This window comes from Aedes aegypti, chromosome 3 (genome assembly GCF_002204515.2).
Source record: "Aedes aegypti strain LVP_AGWG chromosome 3, AaegL5.0 Primary Assembly, whole genome shotgun sequence".
Classification (NCBI taxonomy): Eukaryota; Metazoa; Arthropoda; class Insecta; order Diptera; family Culicidae; genus Aedes; species Aedes aegypti.
The window spans coordinates 190292980-190311293 of record NC_035109.1 but is presented as its reverse complement, the minus strand read 5'-3'; the positions used below and the strand labels follow the sequence as shown (position 1 = coordinate 190311293).

General features: G+C 35.8%; 1 protein-coding gene across 1 annotated transcript in view; it reads left to right on the top strand.

Annotated features, from left to right (window-relative positions):
* The window catches only part of LOC5574166 (ras-associated and pleckstrin homology domains-containing protein 1), a 280277-nt gene that overhangs the window by 78148 nt on the left and 183815 nt on the right, over positions 1–18314 (top strand). The window contains exon 2 of the mRNA XM_021852247.1: positions 14159–14245. Within this exon, the coding sequence (XP_021707939.1) occupies positions 14171–14245 (75 nt within the window). The 5' untranslated portion in view covers positions 14159–14170. The remainder of the gene's footprint in view (positions 1–14158; positions 14246–18314) is intronic.

Below are 18314 nucleotides of genomic sequence, written 5' to 3'. Positions count from 1 at the left end.
AGGAAAAAAAGCCAATAAATTTTCACAATATCAAAGTCATGCGGTGATTAAACCTTATAAATGTAGAATCCAATTGGCAAATGAATGGATGGATGGAGAGTTGGCTGTATATTATTCAAGGTGAAGGTAAATCGAAGCCAAGCCTCAAATTTTCAAGAACACAAATCTGGAGAGCCAAAAGAAAAATTGATCGATTGGTCACTTGCTGGTGGTCGATCAAGTTTTAGCTCAAACGAATGTTTGGTTCTCCAGATGTGTGATTCCAGGTTAAACGACAGATTATTTTGAAAATTTCCGAAACATTTGAGGATTTTTTTGAAAAGTTCTCAAAAAACTTCAGGGAGAATCATTAGATGAAATGCTCCGAAAAATATCTAATGGAATCCTAAAGGATTTCCTGGAGAAATTCCTACAGAAATCACTACAGGATCTTTTTTAACGCAAAATAATGGATTATTGAAGGTACCATAAATTGAATTGGTGAAATTGATCACCGTATCACACGATTTTATTTCCTCCTAATGGAGCACAACTATTGATGAGACCTGCGCTGAATGAACGTTATTTGTCGTAACTATTATCGAATTGTGTATTGCGAAGTTTTTTTTGCGTTCCAGAATTTGTATCTCTATGAAAATAAGGTAAAATTTCAAAATCATGTACGGTGCAGTATAGCAAACATCTATAAACTTCTAGTTCTGAACAAGGACTTGAACATGGTATAAACTTGAAAGTTTGTGAGGATATCTTAAGCAAACCTGATTTTATCACCAAAACTGGTACTAATTTGATCATTGGTTTGAAATCTTTGATTTTATGTAAGATACAGGGGATAGGCAAAATGATTGAGATAGGCAAAATTTTCCCTAGATTCAAATGCTTATAACTTTATGAAAAATGGACGAAATTTGATGCATCCGAAAGCAGTCGACAGCAAATTTGGTCTAGTTTCAGGAACTTGCTATGCAGATTGGCCCCAGGACACCGGAGATGTTCCAGATTTTTCGAGATCATGTCCAAATGTCATTTTTTTTCGCATGTAGTTTTATGCGGTGTAATGTTGGATAAGTGTTTACAATATTCCTAGAAACTTGAACTAATAGAGAGTTGAATGCCGGTGGACGCATTAAGATTCGTTGCAAATCTTCAGAAATACGACCATATTCGTAAAACAGGTTCAGGAAAATATGGTCTGTCATGTTTGTATTTCCAATCATATAAATGTTATCCCGAGCTACATATATCCAAGTGGGAATAAACCATCAAAATGATGTTTCCAGCAGCATATTGAGAACCATTAGATGCACAGACCGCTCCATAGTAGGTTACAGGGGGAAGTGGTCAATTAGGAACATATCTGGAACCACATCAATACGGGCATCAAACTTCATGATTTTAAAAGGTTATGCTTTCATAAGCATTTCCAGCACCACCGGCTGTCACTCTATAGTAGGTTCCAGGTGCCCCTAGGGATGTGGCCTATGCTTCGGAAAGCATAACCTTTGAAAATCATGAAGTTTGATGCCCATATAGATATGGTTCCAGATATGTTCCTAATTGGACTCTTCCCCAAGGGAAGCTGGAACCTACTATAGTGTGGTCTGTGCATCTAATTGTTCTGAATATGATGCTGGAAACATCATCATTTTCCACTCCTGAAAATACTTACATGATTTGAAATACAAACATGACTGACCATGTTTTCCTGAACCAGTTTTACGGATGGTCATATTTCTGAACATTTCCAACGAATCTTAATGCGTCCACCGGCATTTAATTTCCTATTAGTTCTTGTTCCTAGGAAAATTTTAAACATCTATCCAACTTTATCTCACAAAAATACTAACGACAGAAAAAATACCATTTGGCTACTGGACACCGGAAATGATCCGGATTTTCCAAGGTCATATGGAAAATCCGGATCATTTCCGGTGTCCAGTAGCCAATATGCATGACCAAGTAAGTTCTCGAAACTAGATTAAATTTGCCGTCGATTGCTTCCGGATGCATCCAATTTCGTCCATTTTTCATAAAGTTATAAGCATTTGAATGTAGGCAAAGTATTAACTATCTCAATTATTTTGCCTAACCCCTGTATCAGGAAATTCCTAGGAAATTTGCATACATTTAATTCTAGAAATTTAACTATTCATTATTTATATAAATATTGTGTTGTTTAAAATTTAGCAGGCATATTCGGATTCAGGGAGCTCAAATTTGATATGTAGACTTGTTTTGAAAACTCACCCCGATATGAGAACCTCCGATTTTTTATTTTAGAGATATTTCGGAACACTAAAATGACATACAGTTTTGTTCAGAATAATAGTAGTGAAAGTCGATTTTCATACAAAATACTCAACTTTGGCATGCTGTAACTTCGATTCTATAAGAGCAATCACCGCATCAAAACAGCGCCACCACCGTATGTGTGATTTGACATAGTAACAACAGTGCTGTTCTGTCAAACACAAAATACTACGGTGGCGCTACCTACGCTTCTCATAGCGACCGTTTTGATCTAGGGGGTGCGGACTCGAATATTTTGGTCGTTCAAATTGAACACAAACTTTTCCACGAGTGCTTGTTATTTGTTTGTTTGTCTCGCAGGAAACTACATCTAAAGTGCACTCTAAAAATGCTTCACACAGAGCATCATCAATTCCATGCAAACGATGAACCAAATAAACGGAATTAATCAGAAAGTTGCAGGTCGTATGTTAATTAGAAACATGTTTAGGAAAATTTGTAAAAGACTTCTGCATAATTTGAACCAAGCACAACTCTTCCTAAACAGTTGGCAATTTTTGTGCTATATAAATTGTATAACTTTTTTTCAGCGTGACGAAATCATGACCAAACATTCCTAGGCATATTCGGATCATTTTCAAGAATTTTTTGTTTGACAGCAGCCTGGCTGCTTGTTGATTTTCAATTTGCATCCCCCAGGTTTTGATTATTTCAATGATCCATTGTGCAATTCCTAGAATAATGCGAGAAGGAATGCTTGGAGAAATATGCAGTGGGAATTAAGCGTAAGCATTTATGACCGTTCAATTCGTAGTACTCCGTACTCCGCAATTGACCGGAATAATTAAAACTGCACATGGTCCCCAGAAGTAGCTTGGAAGTAGCATAGCATCTTAAGGTACCGGCCATCGCCGCGGTCATCGGGGAAGGAAAGTAATATTAAAATGCGAAGTAGGCCGTCATTGTAATTTGTACGTGTCATCAATGGTTGTTGTTAATTCATTTTACAATTGCAAATTGAAGAAAATCAGTTGGTTTCGCACTGACATAGCTGAAAAAGTATCAGCATACTTTCTGCATGTAAGGGAACATAGTAATACTCTCATGACTCTTTCTCCTGTTTTAGAGTACCGTATTTTTACCCGTGTATGCAGAAGCGTGAGATTTTGAAAACTTAGAATTTTAATACAAATACTGTATGAGAACATTAAATTTCTTGTGTTTTTTTGTGTTACTATACTATATTAGGGTAAGTGTTCTCTTAGTTGTGGGTGTTCCTATAGTTGCGGTAGTATCGTATTCACTGATTATATTACTTTAGCCACAGAACCGACACTGCGAATTGACGTATAGGTTTGTTGATACACGGAATAGTTGAAAAGAGCGTTCAAATTGCTTATCACTAAAATTGCTAAAACTTTTTTTACTTGTACCAATAGTTGCGGTAAAATGTTCCTATATTGGAGGATCCCATAAGAAACCCACGGATACCGCAACTATAGGAACACAAATTAAAAATATACCGCAACTAAAGAAACAGTGTACAAATAGTGGAGTTATTATTTTTCACTGACATGCCGTGGGTTACTGCGATGAAATCATTTTTCTCATTAAGTCAATGGTCGTTATTTCCCGTTACAACATTAACATGTACATACTATGCGCTGCTTGAATTTAGACGGTTAAATGAAGTTTAATCGTGCTTAGTATTTCCAGTATTAGTACACCTACCCCAAAAAGGTTTTCATACAAAATTGTATTGAAATCTCGCACTCACTGATGAGGTAAGCGTCCTCCCTTCTTCACCCCTCCCCCTTGTTACACCCATGGTGGGAGTGACTCGACAGTGGCACTCTGCGTGGGTACCTGTGTGCCATTTATATAGCCTTTCCTCGATGCATGATGGGACAACATTGTCTAAACGACAAAACAGGCAGCAAGGCTCTTGATTAGCTCTTAACGGTTTATTTAACACTTCGGTCAGTCAGCTGGAAGCGCCATTCAACCCACAACGCCACCAACTTTTTCCAACCGCTCCAATGGTCGGGATGAAACTCGTTTTCTGATGATCTCCCAGACATATTTTCCTGAGGACCGAATAGGGGCGTGTTTCATCACATAATTTAGAAAGTTACAGCATAGATATAAACCACATGGAGCTAGTTGCAGAAAAAGAACGAAACGAACGAAAAATCGCCCGGCGGGGCATGATTTAATATAAACCGTAGAGCATCATGGAGAGTATTGAAATGGAAAACCATTGATTAATTTTTACATGTGAACTCAGGTATCCGATTGCCTAATCGCCAGAACCGCAGAGCGGTTTTGGCTCCAGCAGATATGTAGCGCCGAGGAGTGCGGTTGTGGACAAATAGCTTTAATGAGCGCTGGGAGTTGGCAGGGCGGGGATTCAGTTAAATTAATTCAATACAATTTATATCGTGACGTGGAGAGTAGTCTTTGCATATACATTTAGTTGCAAATATATCTTCTATTGACAAACAATAATTCTTTAGTGTGGACCGGTGTTAGTAGACTCATACTCAAAGCTCAATCATTCAGTTCTCACGTGAGAGCAAATTTGAGATCTGCTTCGTATGAAATGTTCATGTAAAATCACTTGCTCACTCTCATGTCGATAGAAATGAATAATTATCTGAAAACCCATCGGAAATCTGTCAAACCTCAATGTTATTGTCTAGATTACATATTAGAAGGTTTTTGTTTTTACATTTGGTTCCGGATCTTTTAGCCGAATGCCGTTTGGCCGAACACCATTGGGCTGATAGGGCTGCCAGCATGGGTTTGTAGTCAGCTTTTGACACTTACTATAACGGTTTATTCGTACTTATGTAGCATCGATTTGCTTCAATCATTCTGATTGTACTTTGTAATTAATTATTTCTAGCAACCTTTGGCTCAAGTTTGGATTTTTTTTCAAAACGGAGTTCGGTTTACTGATGTACGCCATCAACGGTGTAGAGTTTACACGTTGTAATCCTAACTTTGGAGGAGCATTACATCTTATCTATAGATAAAAAAAAAGTTAACCCTTGTGCTAATAATATGTTTTAAATAGGACTCTTTATGAATGTGTTATAAGCCTTTATTCCAATAATTATGAAAAATAATCAATCCGAACACATGGGTTCATTCACAAATTTCATAACGCCGAAAATGAACATTCTTGATTTTTTTATGAGCTGTAACAATTTGTTGACACCCACTGACCCCATTCAGCGTTATGAAATTTGTGGATTGGTCCCTTGAATGCAAACCATCCAGCGCTGCACGTATCACTCAGTCTAATCAGTTTCGCCAGAAAACCATGTTCAGCCTTTATCTGCTACAGCTTATTTATTTTAATTGAATCGGACACTACAAGAAGATGATGAGTTTGCAAGTATACTCCCGGAATATTTCTGACACTTTTCGCAAAGTAAACCTGTTGTCGAGCGGTTCTCACAAAAAACAGCTTAATATTTACTGACGAAGGACTCCTCGGGTGGTTTCAGTCTGTCAAACAGAATGAACGAGAGCATTTTACACGCTGAATTCAGCAGGATAATGATTGGAGTGATCCAGTCTGTGACTAGATGAATCGATTGATAGAGTTATTCACTTCCGTGCTTGATAAGCTTGCTCTGGTTTTCGTCCGTCTTAGCAGCTTTACAGTTCTTCAGTATACTTATAGGATTTACAATCTCTCCTATAGTCGCAACTTTTTCACACGGCTATATTGAACAACCATTAGACCGAAGATTTTGTTTTTCAAACTGCTGACAGATTGTATTGAAATAAGTGTTGGATTGTTTTAAATATTGCTCAACGATATGGAAAAATAAAATGAAATGTATAAAAAAAATCGATATTTCGAACATACCGTTCGATTTCGCTAACTTGCGTTATGATACCGTGCAGGATTTGAACGGGTTTCTAAAATTTGTTCTTTTTTTTCCTTTCTTTCTTTATTATTGAGATTTTCAGCCCTAGGCTGATTCGTCTCATATCGGCAAAACAAATTTGGTTACATTTGGCATTATTTATCAACTATTGTTACAGTTTGTTCAAAATTAATATAGGATGAAGATTTTACAATTCAGTTCACGATGCACCATCCAAATCAAGTGACTACCTATGGCATGGTTTGTTTTCGGCAACATTAAATTTACGGACATCTTGCGGAAACTGTCTGCAAATAACGTAGTTGGCTATGCGCAATAGAGTGTGGCTTATTTTTCGAAAGTTCTCAAAACCAAAAATTCTTGAGCTCTTCTAAATTCAGATCACATCAAACGGCAAACCTTAAATTTTGATATATCAATATTAAGATTTTGAGGTGGCTTGAAGGTGAATTTCCAAGTTAAGTGAAGTCTTCATAGCTTTGTTGTTTTAAGTTCTTAGCATCATTCTCATCAAAATTAAATGTATGAAAAGTTTGCAGAATGTCAAAATTGTTTAAAATCAAAACTAGTCTTAGTTAAAAGATGTTTTCTCAAAATTTTTCCTCTTTTTACTAAACAAAACAAGTTTGTTTGCCTATAATTTCATGAATATTTAACCGATTCGAAATCGTTTTACATGCTTTTGAAGCTTATTTAGTAGTTTTTAGATTGTGGGTACAACAAATTAATTCAAAGAATAGTTTGACTTAGTTATTTAACAAAAACTATCCAAAATCATGAACTTTCAACTGAAACAACTATATTTTTCAAAACTTTGTAAGTCAAACGGTAATACATGAGCAAAAATTGTTTTTTATCAATTGTCAAACTTTCAAAAAGAGCTAAAAATTTTCAGTTTGTAGATATAACTGGATGCTTTATAAAGTTCAGATTAACAGGTAAATTTGTAATTTCCTTCAAAAAAGTAATTAGTAATTCTATTAAATTTGATTTTTTTTTATTAAAAACCATGTTTTTGGGTTATTTTTGTTAAATAACTGAGTCAAAACTATTTTTAAATTTAAAAACTTGCTCGGCCATGCATATGGGCCACCGCCACCGGAGATATTCCGGATTTTCCGAGGTCATGTCCAAATGGCATTTTTTCTGTGGCTTGTATTTTTGTGCGGTGTGAAGTTGTATAGATGTTTACAATTTCCATAGAAACTAGAACTAATAGGAAGTTGAATGCCGGTGGACGCATTAAGATTCGTTGAAAATCTTCAAAAATATGACCATTTCCGTTAAAACTGGTTCCGGAAAATATGGTCAGTCATGTTAGTATTACCAATTATGTAAATAATATTCAGAGTTATATCCTAGTGGCATTAATCTTCAAACTAATGCTTCCAGCAGCATATTTAAAACCATTAGATGCACTGGCCACTCCATAGTAGGTTCCAGGTGCCCTAGGGAAAGTGGCCAAATAGGAACATATCTGGAGCCATATCAATATGGACATCAAACTTCAATATTTTCAAAGGTGCTTCTGGAAACATTTTCAGCACCTCCGGCTGCCATGACCACTCTATAATAGGTTCCAGGTGCCCAGGGGGATGTGTCTAATTCTAGAACATCTAGAACCAACTATAGAGTGGCCATGGCAGCCAATAGTGCTTAAAATGTTTCCAGAAGCATCAGCTTTGAAAATATTGTGCCCATATTGATATGGTTCCTGATATGTTCCTAATTGGTCACTTCCCCCAGGGCACCTGGAACCTACTAAAGAGTGGTCAGTGCATCTATTGGTTCTGAACATGCTGCTGGAAGCATCATTTTGAAGATTGATGCCACTTGGATATAGCTCCAAATCCACGAGTTGGGGCATAGTTTTTCCGGGGTTTCTTTACGAATTTTCTCAACGGTGGAAAAATTTGTGGAAAACTTTTTCCAGTTAATATTTTATTTTTGTTCCTGAGAAAATTTGATTTAATTAAAAAAAAAACTTTGTTTCTACGATGCTTCGTTCTTGAGTTATGATTTTTCAAAGTAAGTAGTGTAAGAGGAAAACAAAAAAAAAACCAACAAAGTTTTCCGGGAAAATAAGCGACCCTGAATTTTTATAAAAAAATTTTTATTCATATATTGATGAGCCCTGCCTGTGGAAAAAGTTTCATGAAAATCTGAGACCCTTCGGCCAACTTTGTACGAAAATAAAAAAAAAAATCCCCATGACTGACCATATTTTCCGGAACCAGTTTTACGGAAATGGTCATATATCTGAAGATTTTCAACGAATCTTAATGCGTCCACCGGCATTCAACTTCCTATTAGTTCTAGTTTCTATGAACATTGTAAACATCTATAAAACTTCACACCGCACAAAAATACAAACGACAGAAAAAATGCCATTTGGACATGACCTCGGAAAATCCGGAATATCTCCTGTGTCCGGTGGCCAATATCCATGGCCGAGCAAGTTCCTGAAACTAGACCAAATTTGCCGTCGACTGCTTCCGGATGCACCCAATTTCATCAATTTTTCATAATGTTATAAGCATTTGAATTTAGGCAAAATTTGGCCTATCAATCATTTTGCCTATCCCCTGTACTTTCAACTAAGATTAATTTTGTTTTTTTTTTACAAATTCGGCATTCTGTAAACTTTTCATAAATTTAGTTTTGATGAAAATGATGCTAATAGCTTCAAAATGGGTAAGAAAATAACAATGTTATGAACACTTCACTGAAGGTCATATTTCATAACTTGAAAATTAATCTCATGTCGCTTGCGTCACTTCTAAATCTTAATATTTTTGGCTAAAAATTTAAGATTTGCCTTTTGATGTGATTTGAAGGCAGAAGAGCACACGAATTTTTGGATTTGAGAACTTTCTAAAAATAGACGTAAATATGAGAAACAAAATCAGCATGGTTGGGCGTGGAGTTTCGATTGTAAAACAAAATGATAATTTCCCAACATTCCACCAACATTCTGGGACCAACTTTGACTTACCTAAGTTACTTCGGGGATGTTAACAATTTTTGTTTGCGGATAAGGTAGATTGCAGAGAAGTTTGGATTTTTTTTGACGTCTTTGCAAAAATTAAAGATTTCTCCTGATGTTTTTTAAAATAAACTTTTAATTTTCCCACATTAATCAAAGGATTCCAATAAGAAGATCCTTCAGGCAGACATTTTTTCGTGATAGCAAGGGTTCTAATCAATTGGTCAGATAAAGATAAGTATTAAGAACTCATGCTAGATTAAAATTTATCTTTAAAAAATAAATTGAAGACATTCAAGCCAGATGTAACAATTATATAAAATGCCTGTATCCTCTTGACAACAGTAAACATAAACCGAACTAGCTCTTGATTTTCAAACCAATTTTGTGGTAGTTATGTCGGCTTGTAACATTCTAAGCTATTGTGTCATCAAATGACTTAGTAGTTTAGTTGGATTGTGCGATATTTGCCGGAAAACCATTCGCCAGAAAACTATTCGCCAGAATGACATTTGCCAGAAAGTACCATTCGCCAGAAAACCATTCGCCAGAATGTACCATTCCCCAGAATTGACCATCCCCTAGAATTTTTTTTATTTTTTTTTTAGGTAAATCAAGTTTGCAATTGTAGAGCCTTAAAAAAATGTGTGAGATTATTTTGGTTAATATACTCAAAAAAGTACAGGGTCTCTTGGACACAATCTATCGTGATTTAGTGAGACAGCTTCAAATATCCATATTCTAATTGTTGGACTAGGTACATATAAAAATATCGATTTCTCGAGCATTCAACGATCAACATCAATATTTGAAGTTTTATAAATATGAATTGGAAAGGCAACACTTAGTATTGGTGGACCGTGGAACTAGAAAGAAGTAAATATACATAGCATAGCATAGCATAGCATAGACTGACTGTACATGTCAATGGTTGCTGCTCCGTGATTGATCGGAACTGGTAAGAATTGCACTACGATCCAAATGAATGAGGGATGGGAGTTTCCGCTTACTCTCGAAGTGCAATTTTAGCAGATCTAATATTATTGATCAATAACGGCGCCGGTCAAGTCCTTACAGTCAGTTGGGATGGGAAAGGAATGTTAGGGTGTAATGATTGCTTCTAGAGACCGAGAATACCTCTGCATCTCCACAATCACCACGGGAAGGGTGTTTATTAGTGAGGGAGGAAAAGACTTGTGAGTCACCTCTGGTCGATGATGCGATCCATGGACAAGGGGGAAATATACGACTTATATTTGAAGCTAGTTTTGAATTTTTGTCTCGAGAAGTTTTTGGTAGAAGCTTTAAAAAATACGCCAACATCTATAATGTCGAACAATTCAAAAGATGTTTTTATTAATGACGAAAACTGAAAATAACATGTATATATTTTAAATTATATGAAACAGGAATAATGCCGACACTTGTAGTGACGAACTATACATAGTTTGTTTGAGAATTACATATGAGTATTACTGTGCATTTTGTCTCGATATGGTAGAAGTTTTAGAAAAAACGTCAACCTTCACTATGTCGAACAATTCAAAAGATAATTTTTAATAATGTCAAAAAGAGAAAAATATATGTATATTGAAATTGTATAAGAAAAAAGCATAATGCCGACATTTATAGTGACGAACCATACAAAGTTTATTTTGATATTACTAAAAGTTACGCTTTCAAGAAAAAATATGTTATCACAAGCATGAAACGAACTCACCAGTTGGTAATCCATCCTCGACTGAACACAAAACTGACACTGACAGCAAAACTTCTTGGCGTCCCGAAAACAAACCGTCTTGCTTGTGCCTTCCCAAATACCTACCCAGCAAGACGCTCCGAAACAGGAAAAAAAAAGAAAAATCTCCGGTGACGAAAACACGAGCGAAATTGTGAGCAATATCTATCGGACGACGCAAAACCGAACTGTCCTGCTTGGGCTTCACGAAGCACTCCGTTTCAACTATTTATGCCGTCCGTTCGATGAAGTAATGAATGCCTCCACTCGCAAACCAAAGTTACATATACTATAACAACTTTCAGGAGCTTTTAGATAAATAAGGCAGTTGTTAAATTAGTAAGAACATTCTATAAATGGAGAATGAAGAATTCTTATTTGCCAAAAACCATGTCAAGTAGCGGTAAGCAAATACTCTTTTTTAAATTATTTTTCATGTACTGAAATTTAGTTGACCATTACGAAAGGTCTATTTTCACCCGAATGTTGTTCCCTCGAATATCATTTCTCCGAACGCCAGATACCCGAATGACACTTTCCTGCAATCCATTCTCCCGAATGACCCAAAATTTGTATGGATCGTGGTATTATTTATGATAGAACCACCCACTTCTACTCTCTCTTGAACGACCACGTGGTTCATGGACGACCCCAAAATAGATGTAGTTCAAAATGGATAAGAAACAATCTTCAGAGACAGAGTGGTGAACTAGAAAGAACGATAAAGAAAACAAGAAAAAATGCTGAGTTCGAAGAAACTTCAAAGAACCGCTGATCAAAAAAGAAGGGTGCATTTCAAATGAATTATATGTGCCAAAACATTTTCGAGGAAATAGGCCACTTGAGAAAACGGGGTATTCAGGGAAGTGGTTTTCAGGGAAACGACATTCGAGGTATCGATATTCGGAAGAAAGTAGCATAACCTCAATAAACTGTCCATTGGAAAGCGAAAATTATCTGGTAGTTGTACGAGAAATTCTGTACAATACAATATTCTGATGAAGAACAGCTCGCGTTGACAGGAAATGAAATGCACCCTTCTTTATTTGATTGGCGGTTTTTTGCGAGTTTTACCGTCCTCAGCATTTTTGACAACATGTGTATAACCAAGAATGTCCAAATACCTCCTTCTTTTGATTGTTTATCGTTCTTCCTTATTCACCATACTGCCACTGAAAACTATTATGGCGCCTATTTGAACTGCTCCACTTTTCGGGGAAACGGGTCATTCGGGGAAATGGCATTCGGGGAAACGGGTCATTCGGGGAACTGGCGTTCGGGGGAAACGACATTCGGGGAAAAGTAGCACAATCGAATAACAGTGTTATATTGTCTCCGCTCTGTGCACTAGCAGAAAGCTTAAAATGAGAATAACGAGATAGTTACCGTACTATTTGTTCAATTTAGTGCTTTTAAACATGTGAAAAGTGGCACAAGTCTAATATTGTGACGGCCATCCTTGGATTCCGAGATATTTCATGATCAAAATCGACAAGAAAAATAATTCTGGGGAATGGTACTTTCTGGCGAATGGTACATTCTGGCAAATGGTTTTCTGATAAATGGTACATTCTGGCGAATTGTTTTCTGACGAATGGTTTTCTGGCAAATATCGCATAATCGTTTAGTTGGCCAAAGCGCTCGTATAGTACTAAGAATAGAATTGTATTCATTAAATTTAATCGTAAATCTATTTGAAACAATTCTCGTGATTACAAGATTTACTTCTTTGCTATAGTGGTGCATCAGTACCCATAATGGAGGGTCCCATAAAAATGCAATAGGTTGCGCGTTGCGCTATAAAGAAACCATGCTAAACACATACTTTCACTGAAGAAACAGTGTTATGTATTATTGGTGTAAGAGTTTTTGCAGTGACATTTAAAATGAATCTTGAGTTTCATGCACTTAATTAATAAAAGGGTTGGAAATCTATCAACTGATACGTTAAAAGCACATATTTCATGATTTTATCAGCATTTACCATTTGAGTTATTTTTTTTTTTAGATGCTCCACTAATGATAGATTTGCCCTATATTACAATATTTGTTTAAAAGTTTGCTGTATTAAAAGTTTGTTAATTTTCTTTTTTTTGTCGTTTCAGGCATTAAGTATTTTTTTTTTTATGGATAGGAGCATCTTTATTTGTGGAATCAAATGAGGGACCTGCAGAGGCCAGATTTACGTATGATATCTATGCACGAAAAATCACTGAAGTAAAATCGCTGTATGGCGAATCATTTATCGAGAATGACAAGGTTTAAATAAACACTTGTTACTGATGGCTCATTTCATTTTCATTTTTATTTTTTTAGTGTTTCCATTAACGAAAATATTGAAGTTTTATGCCTTTCTCCTTCGATATTACTTCTGATGATAAGTTTTAATGATGACTGACGTAAGTTTTAATTTCGTAAACTCTATTTTGAATAAAAAAAGAGAATTGTGTCTTCCGGATAAGCTCATTTGTGTTGAAAATGTAGGATTAGTTATAATGGTATTTGTATTATTTAGTTAGACGATAACCTGTCAATATTACCTCCAAAAATTTCCAAAATTCTCGCTTATAACTCTAAATTTGACCATTACTTCAGCATACCATACTACAGGTCGCACTCGATTATCCGGAGTATCGATTTTTTTTCACTCCGGATAATCAGATCAGAAAAAAAAAATCTGCGTTAAAAAAGACTTAAATTTTATAATTTTTCCTTGTTCTATTTATATAATGCAGTAGCGTACCCAGAAATTATTTTTAGGAACAATAGGGGTCTTGAGATTAAATTAAATTAAAATAATATTCGATCGGCATACACAAAAAAAAAACCTTTTTCGTATCCCCTTTTCTTATCTCTACTTCCAAAACGGCTAAACTATTCATATTGTATATTGCAATACTAAATTATCTCAAAATGATGCATAAAAACTGAAAAACAAGAATATCAATATTAATATCAAACAATATATTCTGGATGATCGACTCTAAAATTCCGGATAATCGAGTCTCCGGATAATCTAGTCCGACCTACATTTTGATACAGCTTACTGAAAGTTAAATAAATAAAAACCATCGAAATTTCCCATTCGCCCACAGTGAAACAAGCTTTGCGCTGCTTTGCAGGTTGCATACCCATCAGGCGTTTCAACAAGCGGTCAAGTTGATTTTCTCTTTCTATGTTTCACTCCATTACCTAAATGCACTGCTGCTGCTGCTTCTGTTTGAGCTGAGCTGAGCTTCGGACTAATAAAGAACATGCCTTCCTCCTTTTCCATTTCAGACTGCATCTACCATGTCATCGTGTCTCACCGAGGACCCGGATAAACTATTGAACGAATGGCTTGGAGAGTTGGAAAATCTGATCGGGGTAAGTTGAAGTTGCGCTCCCCAGAGCTTTGATATGCTGCCCAGCTCCAGTAGCATCTTCAATCAGGTCGTCCGCCAGTTACCATTAATCATCATGCTGAAATCAAGTCCGACTCGTGCTGATTGACGGGTGTTTAAAAATGATTCCATTTAGGAATTTAATAACTTCACCGGGAGAGTGATGAATCGTCACTTAATGATATCGTTCCAGTCGGCGACGATAAAAACTCATTAATAGCACACTTTAAGCCCATAATAGGAATGTAAGAGAATTTTCCACGCATGTTGTAGACAGGTATGTGCGCCGTTTAGCACATGGATGAGTAGACTGGAAAGAACCGCAGCACGCGACCATTGATGTGTTTATTCCACTCATCCGCTTCTCTCGTGCGCATTGTGGGCAATTGTCATGTATTCCAATGGCCAAAAATATGTTTGCCGTCTTATATCATATTTGTGAGTTTTACGATATAAAATTGTTTTGTTTTCAAAAAAGTGTTGAGTTTTGTTAATAATGATAAATATAGGTCACTTGTGTGATTAACGTTATGAAAACAATGATAAATATGAAAAAGATTACTTCCATAGTTAAACAATGGTCGGTAGTATTTGAAATCACGTTATTAACTAAGTTGTTAAACTCTGAGGACGAATTAGAAAGCCTCTGGCCGTAAAACTTCAAAATATAATTTTGTAATTTTCGAATTTCTTGCATACTACTCAACCGATATGTACGATTTTTTTTTTAGAAAAGCTAATTGTAAGCTGACATTGTATAGCCCACATTTTATTCTATGTTTGACAAACCGGCTAATAACAAAATGGAGGGCAATGATATTTTATATGGAATAGAAAAAGTTTTTGAGAAATTAAAAAGTTAGAGTTTGAAAAAATTGAAGTTTTTTGAGAAAAGAAAGAATGTTTAAAAATATCGAGAAACACAAAGTTTATCGCAATGTGAATATTTTTTGGTAAAAATATAAAGCAGCCGGTACAGGGGTTACAGAAAAACTTTAGAATAATAATAAAAAAAAAACAGTTTTTTTAGATTTTTGGCCACCTGATCTTCCATAGTAATGCGGTGCTATCTACGCTAAGCACAGGGGCAGAATATTTCCGCCATCCTCCATCTGTCGTCGCTTATCGCTTCTCGAGCGAAGGAGTTTGAAGGGGTAGAGAACGGACAAGAGCTTCTGGTTGATTAAGAGTCGTGATGTTATGTAACATAGTACAGCATCATCATCATCGTTGTCGTGCCTAACTTCAAGAGCGCATGGCACATCACGTATCGAAACTTTTGATATTATGCTTTGATGTTGCATCGCCGTTACAGGTTTGGATGACACGCTGATCAGCTGGAAATGGCTCATTAAAGGGCTTGTCTGGTTGGTTCACTCTGATTGTTTTGTATTCTAGTTAGAAATAGATTATGACCTAGGGTCATAAATGCTGAATTTTCATCAATAACTTTTGTATTTGGATTAGCTTTGTTCTATTGTAAATTCTAACGCTTAAAAATGAGATGTTCCAAATAACAAAGCTGCTGCATATATATTTCGTTGACGAATTTATGACTAGAGTAAGGTGGGGCAAAAGTTCGACCTTAGTGGTATAATCAAAGTTTCCAGGAAAACAATAGCAGTTAAAACAAAACAAATACCGTACAGTGCACCTTCAACATATTGGCTATAGTTTTGCTGAACAAACTTGTGTCAAAATATTTACCCATTTTTAGTTATAACAGTTTCAAAATTGATTGTCTTATTCGAACTTTTGCCCCACCGGTGGGGCAAGAGTTCAGATCTAGTGTGGGGCAAAAGTTCGCCGACTAAAACACAAAATATCGATCCTTTTATGACAGGCAACTTTACACCAGCCGTAAACTTAGGTTTGACGAAAAATACACACTAAATTTTCATCGAAAAATTGCCCAAAACCGGGTTAATTGTAATATACTCAAAAATAGCAGTTTTTCGCAAAACTAAGTGGAAATAGAAAATTTTGGTAACAATTTTCACACGATCAGACAAATTTAACTAAATTTGAAGATAATATGTGGATTTTAGGCAATTTGCAAATTTTTCCGTGAGTTTATACATGGGTCGAACTTTTGCCCCGCTGATTCGAACTTTTGCCCCACTATGGGCCAAAAATTGTTTTCAAGCATTTATGCAAAAACTAATACACCTCAAAGCAACCTTATGATAGGCCTAGAAACGCCCTTACATAAAATATTGAAAAAGATTTTATCTTCAATTGGTTCAATGCAACGAAAGTTTGACCAAAAATTACAATATTCACGTCGAAAAACAACAAATAGCCATAACTTTTCCAAATCTCAATCGATTTTTATGATATTTGGATTGAAAGTCTCTTACTTGAATAGCTTTCGAAACACCATGACATTTATAAGATTTATTTTAAATTGAGCTAGAAATCTTAAAAAGAAACTTTTACCCCACTCGAACTTTTGCCCCACTTTACTCTATAGGTTGAAAAACAAAACGTTGAAAGAACAAAAGGTCGAAAGACACAAAGTTGGAAGAGCAAAAAGTCTAAGTTAAAAACAAAAAGGCACGATAGGTCGAAACTTTTTGCTCAAAGAGGCGATAGTTTCCAAAGAAGCAAACCATTTCTAGCTTTTGTTCTTTCGACTTTTTGTCTTTCTACTTGTTGTCACTAGACCATTGTAGAAATTTATATAGTTAATACTTACCTTAACAATGAAATAGATACGATAATTTTCAGAACGTGTGTACTTGTATCGCCTTCACCATAGTGCATTTCTCGCGTTGAGTATCATACAGGCGTATCTGCAGTGATCGATTTCTCTTCGTCGATTTTCTCTTTGCAATAATACGAGAAAATCAAAAGATTTTCGTAACATTTTACGATGTAGCAAGATGAAGGACGATGAGTACTTTCTACTGAACCAAAAATAGCAATCGAAAACAGTCACCCGGCCGAGAAATTAGTCAAAGAGAAAATCGATGAAGAGAAATCGATCATTGCAGTTACGCCCTTATGATACTGATCGCGAGACTTATTCGCTATTATAAGTCAACTTTGCAGAACCACTCTCCTAATTTTCTTTTATTGTCTTAGTTAAATTAAATGGAATTTTGTTTTTAAAACTGCAGGGAAATCGAAAATCCATTCAAATTTCGCGAAGTTACCGCTATTATTTTTTTTTTAATTCGGGTCAATATTACTTCAATGCACTGATAACGTAACTTTTTACGCACAGGCAGAAGGGTAATGAAAAAGTTACAAGCTTTTCAATGTATATTTGTCATTTTTTGCAATGTTTTATACACATCGTGAAAAATGTTATGGTGTAGATTGCAAATTTTGAACTAATTTCTGTGAATTTGAATTATTTTTCGTTTATGATTTAGTCTTTAATATAATTTTAATCGTTTTATTCTGTAGCTCAAGTCATAACATTTGCCATATAAGTATTTTAGTGCAGGCTAAAGTTATACTGTTATTACGATTCAATGTAATATAATATCCCAATCAACGATCAATGCAATAAACTTAAAATTGAGTGCACCTTTACACTGTCGTCAGTTCGCAGGGAACGAAATCTCCGACGTGACCAGATTTCAGCGTGGAGTCATCATTTATTCATCCGTTCGCACGAGGGGAACAGGTGCGTTTTGTTGGCGGCCCGCATCGTACTGTAAACACGAGACTTTGTTTATAAACTCCGAAAAAAAGACGGTTAGTCTGCACGTTCGTATAGGTGAGCTCTGCAACGTAAAGGAATACCTACCTTCAAGTTGGCAATACGAATGGCCCGTGGTGGTTTCATGACCGCGCGCGCGAAGAAAACTGGTCCGCTCAAAAGAGGTGTCCAAAAATTACCACCGCCCTTGGCCGCAACATGCAAGAACGCAAAAAAGGAATACAGTATACGGTTGGACTACACGGAGGAATGATTTGTTTGATATGTATAAAGTGCTTAATGTTAAAAATCATAAGTTTTAAATGTTGAAAACGGTTTAGTTTTCGCAACTTTATGACTAAAACAAATAAAGATATTCTTTCAATTTTTTAACGAAGAA